Raw genomic sequence first — 22,522 nt, forward strand, 5'->3', positions numbered from 1 at the left:
ACCAACCTCGCCACTGGGTTTTGGAGAGGACTGTTTAAAAGCCTCTTGCCTCAGGATTATGGCCCATAGTAACTGTAACGGAGAAGACAGACCGGCCGCACAGCTTAAATCTGTGTGTGAATTGTATTTTATGTTATTATGCGTTCGGTTAAATTGTATGTTATGTGAGGGCACCCAGATAGCTAATATTATTGTATTTGTGTATTCTGAGTGCCATTCACCTAATGATATGCACTCAGACTTGAGCTATCTGGGGATATGTTAAATGTCTGTGTTTGCTGTGGGGGTGTGCCATTGTGTGTTTAGGTGGTGATTCCTGTCCTGTTGTCTCCACATGTGTATTGGTGATCTCCCCTTTGTCCTGAGAGATAATTGGATTGTCTTTGGTCGTCTCCGGGACAGAGGGGAGGAAACCATGATGCATTGTGGGGATATGTTGTATCTGTCCTGTATTTGCAACAACTAATAAAAACCAGGCTGGGTGTGCCAGCACATCAGACCACTGCTTGACCCTGATCACGGAGCCTTGTCTCGTTATTGGGGGGATTCCCTGTATGCTGTTGGAGACTGATTGCCAGGAGTGTAAGCTGACTGGTACGCTTTTCCTGTTCGTCTTTCGGCAGCTACTTGCGAGGTTCCAGTTTGGAGTGCTATTTTGTATCCAGTTCGGGAGGTTGGTGTTCTGCAGTAGCTGTGCCTGTCTCTTGGAAAGGGGCATATCGCCTGAACGGATTTTAACCCCTTGTCTGCGGAAACGGTGCCGTTACAGCCTCATTTTCATTCCAGACAAAGTAAGGGCATGCTCACCCGTAGTGGAACTGCAGCACATTTTACTTATAGATTCGGGGGGGGGGGGGGGGAGGGGGGGGGAGGGGGGGGATCCAAACATATTTGCAGCAGAGTGGAAAAGATTTTAACAAATCCCATCCACTCTCTTGGAAAAATCTGTGGTGAATTTGCAACAAAATACAGGTGGAATTTGCATTAAAATCAAAACGGATTTTTTCCAGTATGTGTGGATGTACTGTAAGAGTTATACTCCGCCACATGGTTGAATGGGCAGAATATGTGCATGCATTCTCTGCTGTACTTTTGTCAGTAGCATAGTTCTGCCTATCTTGTCTCCCACAGTACAGTCAAGTTTAGACAATAGTTACATAAATGCCAGCCAACTGATGTTAGAATTTTTTGTTTTTGTTTTTTACACTATTTCCGGTTAAATCGATTTGCTTACATGAAGCAATTCGCTTACACGAGGCAAATATAATTTATCCTGAAATTCCACTTCGTGGGATTCGATTCGTTCATCTCTAGTTAGTAACATCAACATTATGAATATATTTTCAAAATGCAAATGTTGACACCTAACAATTTTATTATTATTATCTGCACTTAATGGACATTAGCATCCAAATGTCCCCAATGGGGCTCACATTCTAAGGTCCCTATCAGTATGTATTTGGAGTATGGAAGGAAACCAGAGTACCTGGAGGAAATCCAAGCAAACACAGGGAGAACATACAAACTTCATGCAGATGTTGTCCTTGGTAGGATTTGAACCCAGGACCCCACTGATGCAAGGCACCAGTGCTAACCACTGAGCCACCGTGCTGCCCCAATCAGCTCTTATCTCTGGGAGGTTGAGAAAAACTGCCAACATGAAAATTTCCTGTGGAATGCATGAGGTCTTCAGTCTATAGAGAGGAAAATATCAGACAATGAGAAGCAGCCTCTATTACTTACTGTATGGGTAATGGTCAGCGGTTTCATAGATCCCAAGGCCATCTCTATATAGCACATAGTCAATCTGATTGGTATTTGGGGCATCTGGTGGACTCCAGGTAAGCATGATAGTGGTGCTGTTTATGACATGTCCTCTCGGAGGTGGCTGTTGGGAAGGAGCTGTAGAATTGAAAATACATATTTTACTGAAAACAGCATGGACACCTGGAACTATCACATTTACCATATCTTGACATCATTTACATTACAGAATGTGGGTGCACGCAAGCTTTCACAAACTAACTCAAGACGCAAAACTGCTCTGTATTCTGACTGTAAGAGAAACAGCAGTGCTCAATGTCAAGCAGCAGCTGCAAAGGCAAATAAGATTTTAGGGTGTATAAAAAGACAGGTAAAAACTAGGGAATGCAGTGGGATATTAGGCTTGTTGATTAATTTGTAAGGCCATATCTCGAACTAGAAAAAATCCAGAGGTGGTGACTAGAGGGATGGAAGGTATCTCTTCTAATAAGAGGCTGATAAACTCAACTTGTTCAGCTTGGAAAGAAGACACCTTGGAACATAGTAACATAGTTTATAAGGCTGAAAAAAGACAAATGTCCATCTAGTTCAGCCTGTTATCCTGCAAGTTGATCCAGAGGAAGGCAAAAAGTAAGAAATCGTCTAATTTACATGTATACATACATGTTACTTGTACTTTACAAAACATCAAAGAGCATTCATTCCGACACAAATACAGGAAAGGGTTCTTTACAGTTAGGGTACGACCACACGGTCAGGTTTCTGCATGCAGTTTTGGAAGCCAAAATAAGGAGTGGATCATAAAAGGACAGAAAGTATACAGGACAGATACAACATCTCCCCTTTTTTAATTCTCTCCTGGTTTTGGCTTCCAAATCTGCATGTAGAAACTTGACTGTGTGACCGTACCCTAAGAGTTGTCAAACTGTGGACTGCCCTACCCAAGGAGATAGTAACAGCAGATACAGGGCCGTCTTTAATATTGATTGGACCCTGGGCAAAAATGTACTTCCCACACCTTAGCAGGCAATCACGCCCTCCACCACAACACACACACAAAAAATCCACACATCTGGTAGAGTACAGTGAGTGAATGACTGTAAATACTTCCAGTTCTGAAGACTCCAGCGGCTCAGGATCAGTGTTCTGGGCAGCCGGGCTCAGGCTGGAAGTGGGCACCACTCTGCAGGAAGGAGACCGGGGCTCGGCTCACCCTAGTGTTACAGTGCACCCCAGCACCCCACAGTATGCAGTATAGCACCCTATAGTATACAGCACCACACAGTATGCAGTTTAGCACCCCACACTATACAGTACCCCACAGTATATAGTAGAGCAGTATAGCAGCCCACAGTATACAGCACCTCACGGTATACAGCACCCCAAACTATACACGATACAGCCCCCCACACTATACAGTACAGCAGTATAGCACTCCCCCCCACTATACGGGCCCCCCCACACTATACAGGCCCACTACACAGTATACAGGCCCCCACACAGTATACAGGCCACCACACAATATACAGCCCATTACACAATATATAGCCAACCACACAATATACAGCCCACCACACAGTATACAGCCCACCACACAGTATACAGCCCACCACACAGTATACAGCACCCCACTATACAGTAGTTTACAGTATATTAACATAACAGCCCCTGTCACCTTTTTCTGATGTAATCTTTACACAAAAAAGCTCCACAGTTAACACAGTTAACCAAAACTCAGTAGGACCTGTGATGACCTCATAGCCATGTGACCAGTAATTGCTAGGTTACTGGTCACATGGTAATGATGTCATTAAGGTCCTAGAGCAAAACTCATTAAGGTCCTAGAATTAAGATCATTAACACAGTACGATAATGATGCCTGTGTAGCCGACAGCCTGACACCCGGGGCAGTAGCTAGCAGGGCTCAAGAGGCAGCTGCCTTGGGCCCCCCAGGAGCAACTGGGCCCAGGGCAGCTGCCCCTTTTGCCCCTTGGTAAGGACGGCCCTGAACAGATACTAGGTCAGCATTTAAGAAAGGGCAAGATCTAGTAGCAAATAGCATTGAGCATTAATGTAACTTAGTAGCACCTGTCTAAGCTCTTTAAAGACCTTAGTCCACCCCACAGTCATTCAGACGCCAACTACTACCATGGGCAAGACCAAAGAGCTGTCATAAGACACCAGAGACAAAATTGTGGACCTCCACAAGGCTGGAAAGGGCTACAGGGCAATTGCCAAGCAGCTTGGTGAAAATAGATGAACTGTTGGAGCAATAGTTAGAAAATGGAAGAGGCTAAAGACGACTGTCAGTCTCCCTCGGACTGGGGTTCCATGCAAGATCTCACCTCATGGGGTATAACTGATGATAAGAAAGGTGAGGAATCAGCCCAGAACTACAAGGGAGAAGCTGGTCAATGACATGAAGAGAGCTGGTTCAAAGGTCATTGTCGGTATAACACTCTGCCGTCATGGTTTCAAATCATGCATTGCACGGAAGGTTCCCCTGCTCAAGTCATCACATGTCCAGGGCCGTCTGAAGTTTGCCAATGACCATCTGGATGATCCAGAAGAGGCATGGAGGCATGGGAAAAAGTCATGTGGGCAGATGAGACCAAAGTAGAATTTTTAGGTCTAAACTTCACTCATGTTTGGAGGAAAAAAAAGGATGAGTTGTGTCCCAAGAACACCATCCCTACTGTGAAGCATGGGGGTGGTAACATCATGCTTTGTGGGTCCTTTTCTGCGAAGTCATGGCTGGGTCTTCCAACATCACAACGACCCGAAGCACACAGCCAGAATAACCAAGGAGTGGCTCCGTAAGAAGCATATCAAGGTTTTGGAGTGGGCTAGCCAGTCTCCAGACCTAAATCCAATAGAACATCTTTAGAGGGAGCTGAAACTCTGTGTTGCTCAGCAACAGCCCCAAAACCGGATAGATCTAGAGGAGATCTGTGTGGAGGAGTGGGCCAAAATCCCTGCTGCAGTGTGTGCAAACCTGGTCAAGAACTACAGGAAACGTTTGACCTCTGTAATCGCAAACAAAGGCTTCTGTATCAAATATTAAGACTGATTTTCTCAGGTGTTCAAATACTTATGTTCAGCAGCGCAAGACAAATACATTCTTTAAAAATTATACAATGTGATTTCCTTTTTTTTTTTTTATTCTATTTTTTAGAGTGGAAATGCACATACAATGTGAATTTCAGACCCTTCCATGATTTTTAAGTGGGAGAACTTGCAAAATCGCAGGGTGTTCAAATACTTCTGTTTCTCAATGTATATTGTAAACTATTCTTGTAAGAAGACCGCATGCACTATTTGACACACACATCTGGTAGTCGCATTTGTAGTAGTGTTGAGCGCGAATATTCAAATTGCGATTTTTTTTCTCGAATATCGCAATTTTTAGAATATCGTTCTATATATTCGCGAATTCGAATATTCGTTTTTTTTTTTTTATTATTATATTTTTTTCTTTCCCACTTCTCTAAAGTTGTTCTTACCTGTCCTTTGGATTCCTGGCTTCCTGGCTGCTCCAGTCAGTGGCGTTTTCAACTTACTGCTATATTCCATATTAGCTAAATTACAATCTAATCTATATGTGTATTTTACGAAATTTCGCAAATTGCGATGCGAGTAATATAACACGAAATAATCGCATGAAGATTTCAATTTAGCACTGCTATATTCCATATTCTAGCCTAATATGGAATATAGCTGTGCTAAGTTAGCACTGCTATATTCCATACTAGGCTAGAATATGGAATATAGCAGTGCTAAGTTGAAATCTTCATGCGATTATTTCGTGTTATATTACTCGCATCGCAATTTCGACTTTTGCAAATGTTCTTAATATTGCTCTAACTTCGTCTTTTAGAATATTACGAATATTCTAAAAGACGAAGTTAGAGCAATATTACGAAATTTCGTAAAATACACATATAGATTGTAATTTAGCTTATATAGTGCTATAATCCCTTTTTTTTTCCTCTAATTTTTTTTGCCTCTTCTGAACTTAAGTTTTGTAAAATATGTACACTATTAAAAAATATTACTATAGCAGTATATTAGCTTAAATACAATCTATGTGTATTTTACGAAAATTCGTAATATTGCTCTAACTTCGTCTTTTAGAAATTTCGTAATATTGCTCTAACTTCGTCTTTTAGAATATTCGTAATATTCTAAAAGACGAAGTTAGAGCAATATTGAGAACATTTGCAAAAGCCGAAATTGCGATGCGAGTAATATAATACGAAATAATCGCATGAAGATTTCAACTTAGCACTGCTATATTCCATATTCTAGCCTAGTATGGAATATAGCAGTGCTAAGTTGAAATCTTCATGCGATTATTTCGTATTATATTACTCGCATCGCAATTTCGGCTTTTGCAAATGTTCTTAATATTGCTCTAACTTCGTCTTTTAGAATATTACGAATATTCTAAAAGACGAAGTTAGAGCAATATTACGAAATTTCGTAAAATACACATAGATTGTATTTAAGCTATTATACTGCTATAGTAATATTTTTTAATAGTGTACATATTTTACAAAACTTAAGTTCAGAAGAGGCAAAAAAAAATTAGAGGCAAAAAAAGGGATTATAGCACTATATTAGCTAAATTACAATCTATATGTGTATTTTACGAAATTTCGTAATATTGCTCTAACTTCGTCTTTTAGAATATTCGTAATATTCTAAGAGACGAAGTTAGAGCAAATCACGAAATTTTGTAAAATACACATATTAGCCTAGCCATAGTCAATTAGCATAGGAACGTTGCCTTATACTATCAAGATAAATAATCGCAATACGCGGAAAAAAAAAATTCGTATATTATTCGCGATAATTAAAATAATTACGAATATTCGATTTCGACGGATATAACACGAATATTCATTCGAATATTCGCGAAATATCGCGAAATCGAATATGGCACCTCCCGCTCATCACTAATTTGTAGTAGTTGATATCTGGGAAATGCATATTACTGATTATATGGACACTGACTGACACTATTTATCTGGGAGTAGTTTAGCAAAATGTATTTGTACACTGCATGCACTATTTATTTGGAAACTGGATAGCAACAACTATCTGGGCACTGAAAGATAATGCTACTATTTATTTGGGCACTGAATGACACTGCCATGATTTATCTTGGTGATAAATTATCTGGGTGCTGAACCTACTATTTATCTTGACACTGAATTACACTAAAACTATTTATCTGGGCACTGAATGATACTGCTACTGTTCATCTGGGCAGTGAATGATACTGCTACTATTTATCTGGGCACTAAATGATACTGCTACTGTTCATCTGGGCACTGAATGACACAGATACTATTTATCTGGGCACAGAATAAAACTGTTACTATTTATCTGGGTATGAATGGTACTGGTATTGTTTATCTGGGTACCGAATGACCCTACAATTTATCTGGGTGCTGAATGACCCTACAATTTATTTTGGTACTGCATGACACAAACTATTTATCTGGGCATTAAATTATACTGCTATAGTTTTTTTGGCCAATGAATGACACTGCTACAATGTATCTGGACACTCCATGACACTGCTACTATTTATCTGGATATTGAATGATACTGCTATATTTATCTTGGCACTGAATGGCACTGACATTTTTCTTGGCACGGCATGACACTGTTAATATTAATGTCATGGAAGGTGTTACAGAAAACTAGAAGACACAAATGAAGATCTGACTGACTTGATACAAAACTAAGGAACCAAAGGGTAAGCCCTGTAACATCCCTAGCCCTCTCCCTTACTGCTCAGCCTATGCAAAAATCTCTATGGTAGATAATTGCATACCCTCGTTCCTCGACTGTATGACACCTGAGCACCCTATAATAGTGAGGGGACATGACCACCGGCTCCCTACACTTAATACGGAGGGAGTCAGGATCATCTAGGATCAAGCAAACAGGAAAACACAAATAAATGAACAAACTTATCTGTAGAAGCATCAGTTGTACCATCCAGCATGCACACACTCCAGGAAGTTGTATAAACCGCAAAGTGATGCAGTATGGGAGGGGATTTAAAGGGATGCAATCAGTGCAACTAGATGACAGCTGAGAGAGGGAAACGAGAGGACAAAACGAAAGCAAAAGAACCTCAAGCAGGAGGTTCTGAAGAACGTCTGTCAGAGCTTCTCAGATGTCTGGCGGTGACAATTAACCTTAGTACAGAATGACACTGCTACTAATAATTTAGGCACTGAATAACACTTACTATTAATTAAGTTGTACAGCAAAATGTATCTGTAATCTCTATGCAATATATATCTGGAAACTGACTAGCAGGAGATATCTGGGCACTGAATTACGGTATCTGGATACCAACTCATTATCTGGAAGTTGTATAGCAAAATGTGATTGTACACTCTATGCACAATTTATTTGGACATATGTCGTATATTAATAACTAAAGTATGTTGTGCTTATTTATATAACTTAAGGCACTTTTGTTAGCCTTTCCTTCATCCGAGGGGCAATACTCTTCCTGGATGGTAAGATATTCCATTTAGAATTTTTTTTTTTTTTTATCTAATGATGAAGCCTGGAGTTTTAGGCTTAGTGTAACCCTTCTCTCCCACTCCAACTTCTGCTTATTTTCCGTCTCCTCCTTCCTCCTCTTCTTATTTTCCATCTTCTCCTTCCTCTTCTTATTTTTGTCCTCCTGTCCATGATTTCTTAAATTTTTCCTTTTTGCCTTCTTCTCATTCTTATTCTTTACCCTATCTCGTTCTCAGTGTTCTCCTTCTTATACTATTCCTTCTTGTTGCTCAAACTGTCACAACCGAGAAATATTTGCTGTTTGTCACGGAATGTGTACAGGTAACAAGGCAAAACAACATGCATAAATGACTCGCTGGATCCAACAGCTAAGGAACAAAAGGGAGACCCCTGTAGAAGACCTGGCACTTTCCCTGGCTGCTTAGCCTATGCATAGATCCGAATGGTGGAGGTATTCATATCCACGTACCTTGACTATATAACCCCTGAGCACCCTACAATAGTGAGGGGACACGACCACCGGCTCCCTACACCAGACACGGAGGGAGTCAGGGTCACCTGGGATCCAGCAAACAGAAAATAACAGATAACAGTTTAACACTTAACTTTGTAGAGGAGAGGAGAACCAGATGGGCATGCACACATACTCCAGGAAGAAATATAAGCCGCCCAGAAAAGCCTTCTGGGGAAGAATTTAAAGGGAAGCAATTAGTCCAACACATGATAGCTGAGAGAGGCTAAGGAGAGGAGGAGCTGAATACCACAACACAGAAACTCAAAGAGGAGGTTCTGAAAGGCCTCTGTCAGAGCTTCTCAGCTGTCTGGTTGTGACAGTACCCCTCCCTCTACGAGTGGACTCCGGACACTCAGAACCCACCTTCTCAGGATGGGACCTATGGAAAGCCCTGATGAGACGAGAGGCTTTAATGTCCGTCACTGGGACCCACATCCTCTCCTCAGGACCATACCCCTCCCAGTGAACAAGGTACTGAAGAGAACCGCGGACAAGACGAGAATCCACAATCCCAGAGACCTGAAATTCAAGATTCCCATCAACCATAATCGGAGGAGGAGGCAAAGGCGAGGGTACAATGGGTTGAACATAAGGTTTCAATAAGGACTTATGAAAAACATTATGGATCTTCCAAGTCTGAGGAAGATCAAGACGGTATGCAACAGGATTGATGACAGACAGGATTTTGTAAGGCCCAATAAACCTAGGACCCAACTTCCAGGAGGGAACCTTCAATTTGATATTCTTGGTAGACAACCACACCAGATCACCAACATTCAGGTCCGGACCAAGCACACGTCTCTTATCAGCCACACGCTTATATCTCTCACTCATGCTCTTTAGATTATCTTGAATCTTTTGCCAAATAGATGACAAAGACGAGGAGAATCTGTCCTCATCAGGTAAACCAGAAGACCCCTCTCCCGAGAAAGTCCCAAACTGTGGATGAAACCCATATGCACCAAAAAATGGTGACTTATCAGAGGACTCCTGACGACGGTTATTTAAAGCAAACTCAGCAAGGGACAAAAAAGAACACCAATCCTCTTGATTCTCCGCCACAAAACAACGCAGATATGTCTCCAGATTCTGATTGACGCGCTCTGTCTGACCATTCGACTGCGGGTGGAAAGCAGAAGAGAATGACAACCAAACCCCCAAGCGAGAACAGAAAGCCTTCCAGAATCTGGAAACAAACTGCGTGCCCCTATCAGAGACTATGTCTGAAGGAATACCGTGCAATTTGACAATGTGATCAACAAATGCCTGCGCCAGCGTCTTAGCATTGGGCAAACCAGGAAAAGGGATGAAATGCACCATTTTGCTAAAACGGTCCACCACCACCAGAATCACAGTCTTCCCCGAGGAACGAGGCAGGTCCGTTATGAAGTCCATGGACAGATGTGTCCAAGGACGGGAAGGAATGGGTAAGGGAAGGAGAAGACCTGATGGCCGTGAATGAGGGACTTTGGCACGAGCGCAAGTCTCGCAGGCTGCCACAAAACCCTCAACCGACTTACGAAGCGCAGGCCACCAGAATCTCCGAGCGATGAGATCCAGTGTGGCTCTTACCCCCGGGTGCCCAGCAAGGACCGTATCATGGTGTTCTTTAAAAATCTTGTGTCTTAAAGCGAGAGGCACAAACAACCTTCCAGGAGGAAAAAGATCAGGAGCCTCTGACTGGGCTGCCTGCACCTCTGCCTCCAATTCAGGAAAAAGAGCAGAGACCACCACACCTTCAGCCAAAATGGGACCCGGGTCTTCAAAATTCCCGCCTCCCGGAAAACAACGTGACAGGGCATCTGCCTTCACATTCTTAACTCCAGGGCGGAACGTGACAACAAAATTAAACCTAGAAAAGAACAACGACCATCTGGCCTGTCTCGGGTTCAGACGCTTGGCTGACTCCAAGTAGGCCAGATTTTTATGGTCAGTAAATACGGTAATAGGGTGTCTGGCTCCCTCTAGCCAATGGCGCCATTCCTCAAAAGCCAACTTGATGGCCAACAATTCCCTATCTCCCACATCGTAATTTCTCTCTGCGGAGGAGAGTTTTCTTGAGAAAAAAGGCACACGGTCGCCAATTGGCAGGAGAGGAACCCTGAGACAAGACCGCCCCCACACCCACCTCAGAAGCATCAACCTCAACTATGAAGGGTAACGAAACATCAGGTTGCACCAAGATGGGAGCGGAAGCAAAACTCTCCTTGATATCAGAAAAAGCCTTACGCGCCTCTACTGACCAAGAAGAAAAATTTACCCCCTTTCTGGTCATATCAGTGAGTGGTTTAACAATAGAAGAATAATTCAAAATGAACTTCCTGTAATAATTGGCAAAGCCCAAAAAATGCATCAGCGCCTTTTGATTCTCAGGAAGCTCCCACTCAAGCACAGCGCGGACCTTCTCGGGGTCCATGCGAAAACCAGAAGCGGAGAGAAGAAACCCCAGAAATTTAATTTCTGGAACCGCAAACACACATTTTTCCAGTTTCGCATATAATTTATTCTCCCGCAGAATGAGCAAGACCTGACGTAAATGTTCCTTATGAGTTTTGAAATCGGGAGAAAAAATCAAAATGTCATCCAAATACACCAATACAAATTTTCCCATCAAATGATAAAAAATGCTGTTCACGAAATGCTGAAAAACGGCTGGGGCATTCATCAAACCAAAAGGCATAACCAAGTTTTCAAAATGGCCCTCAGGGGTATTGAAGGCCGTCTTCCATTCGTCCCCTTCTCTGACCCTGACCAGGTTGTATGCCCCTCCTAAATCTAATTTGGAAAAGACTTTAGCCCCAACAACCTGGTTAAATAGGTCCGGGATCAGAGGGAGCGGATAAGGGTCACGAATTGTGATATTGTTCAGCTCCTTGAAATCCAGACAAGGTCTTAAAGAACCATCTTTTTTCTTAACAAAGAAAAAACCAGCGGCAACAGGTGACTTCGAGGGTCGTATGTGTCCCTTTCTCAGACTCTCAGAGATATAAGCACGCATAGCGATCCTCTCAGGTTGGGAAAGATTGTATAAACGAGATTTAGGCAGCTTGGCGACTGGGATGAGATTAATAGGGCAATCGTACTCCCTGTGCGGGGGCAAATCCTGAACTCCACTCTCAGAGAAGACATCCGAAAATTCAGAGAGAAAAGATGGTATAGTCTTAGTAGCAACCTCAGAAACAGATGTCATGAGGCAATTCTCTCTGCAAAAGTCACTCCAACCATTTATTTGCTTCGCTTGCCAATCAATGGTGGGGTTATGCTTAGTGAGCCAGGGCAGCCCCAACACCAGAGGGGTGGGCAAACCGCTAAGGACGAAACATGACACATCCTCAACATGAGCATCACTCACAATCAAACGGATATTGTGAACTATGCCCTTTAATGATTTCTGAGAAAGTGGAGCGGAATCGATAGCAAAAACAGGAATATCCTTTCTCAAAGCGCACACCTGGAAACCATGAGTTATCGCAAATTGATTATCAATGAGATTGACCGCTGTTCCACTATCCACAAAAATCTCACAAAAAATGTTCTTGCTCTCTAGCGCCACCCTAGCCGGCAGGACAAAACGGGAACTACAAGCAAACGGAAAACCTTCAACTTCCACTTAACCCTGCCAATAGTAACAGACGGAACATTTTTCAAAGATTTTTTCCTCTTTGTTTCTTTATTATACCCAGAGAACTGCCTGAATCTCCTAGAGGGACAAATATTTGCCAAATGATTAATACCTCCACAACAAAAACAAACCGTCCCATGCGGGCTGAATCTTCTATTGTCAGAAGCAATCAACCCCAGCTGCATGGGCTCCTGCTCAGAAGGGGCTGACAGCGACTGAGACCCCTGCGCACAGAATGGGACCGCTGCACAGTCCTGGGACCGAGTATGACAGGAAGGAGAGATCTCTCCTCTCTCTCTAAGACGCCTGTCAATACGAACGGCCTGAGACATAGCAGAGTCCAAAGAAATAGGCCTTTCATGAAAGGCAAATGCATCTTTCAATCCCTCTGAAAGACCATGGCAAAATTGACTTCGGAGTGCAGCATCATTCCAACCAGTATCAGCTGCCCATCTCCGAAATTCTGAGCAGTATATTTCTGCGGATTGTTTACCCTGGCATAAGAGACGTAGTCTAGACTCCGCCAGAGCAATACGATCCGGATCATCATATATCTGACCCAGGGCTAAAAAGAATTCATCCACTGAACGGAGAGGCCGTGCCCCCTCCGGCAGCGAAAAGGCCCAGGACTGAGCGTTACCTCTGAGCAGCGATATAATGATCCCCACCCTCCGTTCCTCATCTCCAGAGGAAAGGGGAAGAAGGCGAAAATGGAGTTTGCAAGCCTCTCTAAAACACACAAAATTCTCACTACCCCCGGAGAACGTATCCGGGAGCGAGATCTTAGGCTCAGAACAAGCTCCATGAACGCAAGCTGAACCGGTCACTTGAAGCTGAGAAAAAGTCTTACGGAGGTCAGCTACCTCCAATGAAAGACCCTGGAAGCGTTCAGCCAAAAGTGAAACCGGATCCATGCTTAAGACGGTTTTGGCGGCTTATAATGTCACGGAATGTGTACAGGTAACAAGGCAAAACGACATGCATAAATGACTCGCTGGATCCAACAGCTAAGGAATAGTGATGAGCGGCAGGTGCCATATTCGATTTCGACGAAATTCGCGAATATTCGATAGAATATTCGTTTTATATTCGTCGAAATCGAATATTCGTCATTATGCTAGTTATTGCGAATAATATGCGATTAAAAAAATCGCACATGCGATTTTTTAAATTTTTTTTTTTTTTTTTTTTTTTTTTAAACTTAAAGGCTACTCTCCTATTGAAATCGCAAATGCGATTAATATAACACGAAATAATCGCATTTGCGATTTCAACGTAATTCTCAAATCCGACAGTACATTCTAGTATATGGAGACGTTCCCATGGTGATGGGGACGCTCCATGAGCATGGCATATAGCAGGGATCAGCAACCTTCGGCACTCCAGCTGTGGTGCAACTACAACTCCCAGCATGCACACCTCCATGGCTGTTCTCAGGACTCCCAAAGAAGTGAATGGAGCATGCTGGGAGTCGTAGTTTGACAACAGCTGGAGTGCCGGAGGTTGCTGATCCCTGGAATATAGCATTACTAAGTAAAAATCGCAAATGCGATTATTTCGTGTTATATTAATCGCATTTGCGATTTTATTTTATATTTTTTTTTTTTTTTTTTTACTATGGTTGGCTTCAATGGTAGAATTAGCGAATATGACGAATATATTCGTTATATTCCACAAAACGAATATACGAATGTATTCGTCATATTCCACAAAACGAAGATAACGAAGTATTCTGCATCTCAGTTATATCTACCTATTCATCAACTTCGCTAATTCTAGCAATCATATAGGACAGTTTACTATAGAGACAGCTAAGTATAATTCGCTATGCGATTATATGACTGCTTTTTTTTTTATATAAATAGAATAATTATAATACCTGATAATTATTATAATCTATTTATATAAAAAAGCAAAGTAATATAATCGCATAGCGAATTATACTTATCTGTCTCTATAGTAAACTGTCCTATATGATTGCTAGAATTAGCGAAGTTGATGAATAGGTAGATATAACTGAGATGCAGAATACTTCGTTATCTTCGTTTTGTGGAATATGACGAATACATTCGTATATTCGTTTTGTGGAATATAACGAATATATTCGTCATATTCGCTAATTCTACCATTGAAGCCAACCATAGTAAAAAAAAAAAAAAAAAAAAATCGCAAATGCGATTAATATAACACGAAATAATCGCATTTGCGATTTATACTTAGTAATGCTATATTCCAGGGATCAGCAACCTCCGGCACTCCAGCTGTTGTCAAACTACGACTCCCAGCATGCTCCATTCACTTCTTTGGGAGTCCTGAGAACAGCCATGGAGGTGTGCATGCTGGGAGTTGTAGTTGCACCACAGCTGGAGTGCCGAAGGTTGCTGATCCCTGCTATATTCCATGCTCATGGAGCGTCCCCATCTCCATGGGAACGTCTCCATATACTAGAATGTACTGTCGGATTTGAGAATTACGTTGAAATCGCAATTGCGATTAATATAACACGAAATAATCGCATTTGCGATTTCAACGTAATTCTCAAATCCGACAGTACATTCTAGTATATGGAGACGTTCCCATGAGCATGGAATATAGCATTACTAAGTTAAAAATCGCAAATGCGATTATTTCGTGTTATATTAATCGCATTTGCGATTTTTTTTTTTTTTTTTTTTTTTTTTTTACTATGGTTGGCTTCAATGGTAGAATTAGCGAATATGACGAATATATTCGTTATATTCCACAAAACGAATATACGAATATATTCGTTATATTCCACAAAACGAAGATAACGAAGTATTCTGCATCTCAGTTATATCTACCTATTCATCAACTTCGCTAATTCTAGCAATCATATAGGAAAGTTTACTATAAAGACAGATAAGTATAATTCGCTATGCGATTATATTACTTTGCTTTTTTATATAAATAGATTATAATAATTATCAGGTATTATAATTATTCTATTTATATAAAAAAAAAGCAGTCATATAATCGCATAGCGAATTAAACTTATCTGTCTCTATAGTAAACTGTCCTATATGATTGCTAGAATTAGCGAAGTTGATGAATAGGTAGATATAACTGAGATGCAGAATACTTCGTTATCTTCGTTTTGTGGAATATGACGAATACATTCGTATATTCGTTTTGTGGAATATAACGAATATATTCGTCATATTCGCTAATTCTACCATTGAAGCCAACCATAGTAAAAAAAAAAAAAAAAAAAATATAAAATAAAATCGCAAATGCGATTAATATAACACGAAATAATCGCATTTGCGATTTTTAACTTAGTAATGCTATATTCCATGCTCATGGGAACGTCTCCATATACTAGAATGTACTGTCGGATTTGAGAATTACGTTGAAATCGCAAATGCGATTATTTCGTGTTATATTAATCGCAATTGCGATTTCAACGTAATTCTCAAATCCGACAGTACATTCTAGTATATGGAGACGTTCCCATGGAGATGGGGACGCTCCATGAGCACGGAAGGCGGCAGAAGCGGCAACGGGCACTGACTGGAGCAGCCAGGAAGCCAGGAATCCAAAGGACAGGTAAGAACAACTTTAGGGAAGTGGGAAAGGAAAAAATATAACAATAAAAAAAAAAAAAAAAAAAAAAAAAAAAAAAAAACGAATATTCGAAATTGCGAATTTATAGCACTATATTCGAAATATTCGCGAATTAGCGAAGTGCCGATATTCGCGAAAAAAATTCGCGATTCGAATATTCGCGCTCAACACTACTAAGGAACAAAAGGGAGACCCCTGTAGAAGACCTGGCACTTTCCCTGGCTGCTTAGCCTATGCATAGATCCGAATGGTGGAGGTATGCATATCCACGTACCTTGACTATATAACCCCTGAGCACCCTACAATAGTGAGGGGACACGACCACCGGCTCCCTACACCAGACACGGAGGGAGTCAGGGTCACCTGGGATCCAGCAAACAGAAAATAACAGATAACAGTTTAACACTTAACTTTGTAGAGGAGAGGAGAACCAGATGGGCATGCACACATACTCCAGGAAGAAATATAAGCCGCCCAGAAAAGCATTCTGGGGAAGAATTTAAAGGGAAGCAATTAGTCCAACACATGACAGCTGAGAGAGGCTAAGGAGTGTCTGGTTGTGACACTGTTCTTATCAGCTGCCTTTCTCTTTAAATATGTACATATATTGTATATTTTTTGTGTTTGCTAAGATTTGAATCGTCTTTCATTTTTAAAAAATTTTGTGAAGTCAGAACGGGCACAAAATTTAGGATTTAAATTTATTTGCTCTTCCATTATACAAACCTTTGAATATTAGAAAAATATTAATAATTAATTAATTAGAAAGCTCCTCCCTTTATAATATACTACAGTAGAATACTGCTACTGTATATACTACATATAATAGTTTTGCATTCAAAATCTGTAGAAAATCTTGTATGTGTTGTGTGGATTTATCATGGAATTTGCTTCAGATTTTGCTAAATTTGGAAATGTTCTTAAAATCTCATTCATTTTGCTTGTACTACCGATTTTGTACTTTGTAGCAGAAAATCTGCACCATATGAACATGCCCTTATGAGGTAAAACATTTATGACCCATTATTAGAATGGGTCAGAGGCACAACCATAGGCAATGCAATGGCAGCAGTCAATCCTAGGTCCTGGTGCCTGAGGAGGTCCAAAGGTCCCTCTGCCAGACAATAGCGTACAATAAAGGCTGTCCTCTAACAGATTTTTCACTCGGGCCCAGGAGCTTGCACATCGTTGATAGGCCCCCTGTGTTTGATCATTCGGATTCTGACCTTCGGCACCCACACCAATCATAGTCAAAGCGGCACATCTGTATGCACAACTGTGCCTGGTACTATAGTTTATCACATTCACTTCCATTTAGGGAATAGGATAATCTCTAGTACCACACAATCCACCCACATGGATGAGCTGCTGTACCTGGCAAGCATCGGGACCCCAATTGCTGTCCTTATTGGTGGTGGGGTCCTCAGTCATTCAACATTGATGTCCCTTCCTAAAGATAGGCCATTAATGTTATAGTCTTGGGGAACAAATCCAAAGTAGATCCTTTCAAAGTAGCAACTGTCAGAAATGTTCAGCTTTGCTTCAGAAATAAAACCTTGTCAATGCTATTTAACTCAAATAATGTAATATGTAAATTATATAAAATTAAGTGCTAAGAATAATTCTCATTGTGTATGGGTGACTTGAAATAAATCATAGCAATAACTTTTTGGAGAAAAAAATCACGAGTTCACATCTTCCTTCTTGGCACGCCAAATATATTCCTTTATTGGCGACCATCCTCTAAGAACATAGGAGCTGAGGTAATGACTTACTTGAACTGCACCCGTACGGATTATTCTCATCCAAACTGCTAGAACCTTCCACACATTGTGAACAGTTCCTACCGCTCACAAATTCTTTGCAAAAGCATTGTCCGGTTATAGCATGGCAGCTGGTATTGACAGAGCCTGCTGGGTTGCACGAGCAAGGCTGGCATCTAGAAGAAGAAATATAAGTTTGAAATCTTGGATTTAAAGAAAAAAATTACACAATAATAAAAAATTTACTAATATTATATAATTATGTAATTAATGATAACTGAAACACAGCATAAAAAAGCACAATTTGCATTCCATGATAGGTACTGTAGCTTGGATGAGACAGGAGGTGGATTTTTAACTATCTCTGGTTGCATTAAACTAGTCAGTGCAGCAAAGCTTCAGTTAATAACTTTGCCAGGGAGAAGAAAAGTTAAAATTAAAGATGTATCCAGGGTTATTCTTGGATGGGGGGCAACTTTTATATTGGTGGTAATGTGACTGATGGGAACAAAGGGAATGGGGAACCTGTGTTCCACGTTTCAATGAAGCGATAAGCACTCTATACAAAGTGTATGAGGCTACCGGAGGTAGCCGAGATAAATGGAGCAGCAGTCAGCATGCACATCCTGCTGCTTAATTCGTGTGGGGGTCACAGCAAGTTGCAGTAAAATCTGGACCTCAAAGTTAAGAAAAAGTCAAAGAAGATCTTGCACAAAAAATTGTATTCTCTGACTTGTTAGAAAGGTCCATGAAGTAATCTGTAGTGAAGGTAATCTTCTCACCAGTGACTGTATTGGTGAGTTATAACCTCCCTTCTTATCCTCACCTGTGTCATGTGACCAACTCTCTGATCTCCAGCTGACATAGGACAGACAGTCAGATACTTTGCTATTCATTCCTATGAGACTGACATTGAGGCTCCCATAGGAATACATAGAAAAACTGTCTTCCTGCCCATACATAAGAGGCTGTGTTATTTGGAAAGTCTGATTGCTGGTCACATGACACAGCTGAGGATCAGAAGGGAGGTTATAACTCACAAATACAGACACTGGTAAGAAGATTACATTCACTACAGATTACATCATGAACCTTTCTAATGGGTCAGAACCTTTTTTTTTTTTTTTTGCGGGAGTACAACTTGTGATGATTTGAAAGAAATATACTAAATTTATTCAAATTCTGTTGTAACTTTTCGCCAACAGAGAAACATTCAGTTTGGATCAGAGAATTTACCACAAATCGGGGGAATTTCTACTTGAAACCCTAGCCCTGTATATTACATAATGTAATTCATTACTCTGGACATAGCCATATGTAGATTATTTCTATCGGCCCCTAACTTCTGTTTACACCTCTTGTTGCATGTATTTTAGTCCAATAAAATATTTATCTTCAGTATTACATGATATATATATAAGAAGAATCAACCTTGCATATAGTCTTGATTAAAAATAACCTACTGTTATCCTAAGCAGCCTATGTGTCTCTATGGTAACAGACTACAAGTAAACCCTGTGTAGTCTGATACTGAATTCATTATTACAACATCCTGTCTGCCTCTCATCTGCTGTCAGAAGGAAGATCCAAGAAAATAAGACATGACTGCAGAATCAGACTACACTAGAGATGAGCAAATTTCACCAAATTAGGACTGTATCCAATCCCTTCTAAGTAGAGATGGCCTTGCAGTTCGCCCGGCGGTTGTTTTGTGGCAAACTTTGCTCGTACGCGATTCGCCGAACATGCGAACATATAGCAATGTCTGCTGGCGCCATATTCTTTTGCATTGTGCTGTACTTTGACCCATGACACATCTATCAGGTGGGACAGGACAGCCAATTGAGACGTTTCAGCATATGGACACACCCCCACCCTATAACAAAACTCGATCTGGCAGCCATTTTACATTCTGTGTTTCAGACTGTAAGGGACACCAAACGCTAGCTAATAGGGCCACAAAAATCCTTTTAAGGACTGGTATAGGTATATTATAGTGCATTTGTATTGTGCAGCAGTTGTTTCTCGTTCTGCTGCAATACCGCAGGTATATAGAGGGACAAGCGTTATTGTCACAACTATTTGCAACGGGTGTGATATACCTGTTGCCCCCAAAAAACTGATTGAGGGGTGCGATATACCTGCTTCCACAAAATACTGATTGAGGGGTGCAACATATCTGCTTCCACAAAATACCGATTAAGGGGTTTGATATACCTGCCTCTACAAAATATGGATTGAGGCGTGCAATATACTTGTTTCCACAAAATACTGATTAAGGGGTTTGATATCTCTGCTTCCCTGCTTCCACCAAATATTGATTCAGGGTTTCTATATACCTGTTTCCACAAAATATTGATAGAGGAGTGGGATATACCTGCTTCTACAAAATACCGATTAAGGTTTATTTTTTATACCTGCTTCCACAAAATATTGATTGAGGGGTGCAATATACCAGCTTCCACTAAATATTGATTTAGGTGTTCTATATACCTGTTTCCACAAAATACTGATTGAGGGGTGCGATCTACCTGCTTCTACAAAATACTTATTAAGGTGTTATATATACCTGCTTCCACAAAATACTGATTGAGGCCTGTGATATACCTGTTTCCACAAATACTCCTCTTCTCTAGGGACTTTGACACAGGGTAATTTTGAAAATGACAGGCAGAGGAAGAGGCAGACCGTTCCGCAGGGGTTGTAGGGGTTGGGCAGGTGCACCAGGCTGGAGCCTAAGTGGGAACTTGGAGAAGGTGCGTGTGATTACGTCAAAGGACTTACCAGAGTTGGTGAGTGGCTCACTCAGACTTCCGCTTCTGCACCCTCCTTATCCTCTGTATCTGCAAACTCCTCACTCTCTGCTGTGTGCACCCCCAAAGACACCACCACCACCATAGCCCCTCCACTCGAGTCAGAGGAATTATTTTCCCATCCATTCCCAGACCTTACCGATGCGCAACCATTCTTGGCATCGGATGAGGAAGAGGAGGTAGCAACGGGAGAGGTTGCAATGGGAGAGAAAGAGCAGCAGATAGGGAGGAGAAGCAGGTAGAACTCACAGTACACAGGAGGCAAACAGTAGACTGCAAATGAATCTGGAGTGAGCCATCCACCATGCACGGTCACATCTTGCGCTCCCAGGACGCCGGCACATGGCTCCGCAGTGTGGGCTTTTTTTAACGTGTCAGTTGCTGACAATAGTGTTGCTATCTGCAGACTGTGCTGTCAACACATAAGTCCCGGTAAGCCCAACACTCTCCTAGGGACAACCGCCTAAAGAAGGCACCTTACCTCCAATTACCGAACCCAGTGGGAGCAACGCCGTCAGAACCCACAAAGCCACACTCGCGGCGCTCCATGTCCTGCCTCTCCTCCTATTTGTCCTCTACTCCACCTTCCACCGTGCCGTTCATCGCGTTCATCTTGCAGAAGGCAGGCTTCCGTGGACCAAATGTTCGAGCGTAAAAAGTTGATGACGCCGGATAACCCTCTTGCAAAATGGCTGACCACTGGCTTGTCGGAACTGCTAGCCCGCCAACTACTGCCATATAAACTGGTGGACCCGGAGGCCTTTAGAAAATTTGTGACCATTGGCACACCGCAATGGAAGGTCCCCAGAAGGAAATATTTCTCCCAGAAGGGCATCCCAGAGCTATATGGCCACGTTCAGAGGCAATTGAATATATCTCTGAAACACAGTGTCGGTGCCAAGATACATCTGACCACAGACACGTGGTCTAGCAAACACGGGCAGGGAAGGTACATCAATTTTACTGCCCACTGGGTTGAGGGGTGAGATATACCTGCTTCCACCAAATATTAATTGAGGCCTGCAATACACTGGCTTCCACAAAATACTGATTGAGGGGTGCGATATTCCTGCTTCCACAAAATACTGATTGAGTGGTGTGATATACCTGCTTCCAACAAATATTGATTCAGGTAATCTATATAACTGTTTCCACAAAATACTGATTGAGGGGGGGTATATACCTGCTTCTACAAAATTCTGATTAAGGGGTTCATATACCTGCTTCCACAAAATACTGATTGAGGGGTGCGTTATACCTGCCTCCACCAAATATTGATTGAGGCCTACGATACACCAGATTCCACAAAATACTGATTGAGGGGTGCGATAAACCTGCTTTAACAAAATATTGATTGAGGCCTGCGATACATCGGCTTCCACAAAATATTGATTGAGTGGTGCGATATACCTGCTTCCACCAAATATTGATTGAGGCCTACGATACACCAGATTCCACAAAATACTGATTGAGGGGTGCGATAAACCTGCTTTAACAAAATATTGATTGAGGCCTGCGATACATCGGCTTCCACAAAATATTGATTGAGTGGTGCGATATACCTGCTTCCACCAAATATTAATTCAGGGGTTCTTTATACCTGTTTCCACAAAATACTGATTATGGGGTGCTATATACCAGCTTCCACAAACAACTGATTAAGGGGTTTGATATGCCTGCTTCAACAAAATGCAGATTGAGGGGTGCGATATACCTGCTTCCACCACATATTGATTCAGGTGTTCTATATACCTGCTTCCACAAAATACTGATTGAGGGGTGCGATATACCTGCTTCTAAAAAATACTGATTAAGGGGTTCTATATACCTGCCTCCACAAAATACTTATTGAAGGGTGCGATATATCTGCTTCCACCAAATATTCGCACTCTTGCTGGGGGCGCCAGCG

At 41.6% G+C, this 22,522-nt stretch overlaps 1 protein-coding gene across 1 annotated transcript in view; it reads right to left on the reverse strand.

Moving 5' to 3' along the window:
- LOC122926257 (usherin-like) overlaps window positions 1-22,522 on the reverse strand; it is a 236,257-nt gene that overhangs the window by 29,359 nt on the left and 184,376 nt on the right. The window contains exons 14-15 of the mRNA XM_044277632.1: window positions 17,813-17,976; window positions 1,744-1,902 (exon numbers count right to left, since the gene is read on the reverse strand). Coding sequence (XP_044133567.1) covers window positions 1,744-1,902; window positions 17,813-17,976 — 323 coding nt within the window. The remainder of the gene's footprint in view (window positions 1-1,743; window positions 1,903-17,812; window positions 17,977-22,522) is intronic.

The sequence above is a fragment of the Bufo gargarizans genome, chromosome 2 (genome assembly GCF_014858855.1).
Source record: "Bufo gargarizans isolate SCDJY-AF-19 chromosome 2, ASM1485885v1, whole genome shotgun sequence".
Lineage (NCBI taxonomy): Eukaryota > Metazoa > Chordata > Amphibia > Anura > Bufonidae > Bufo > Bufo gargarizans.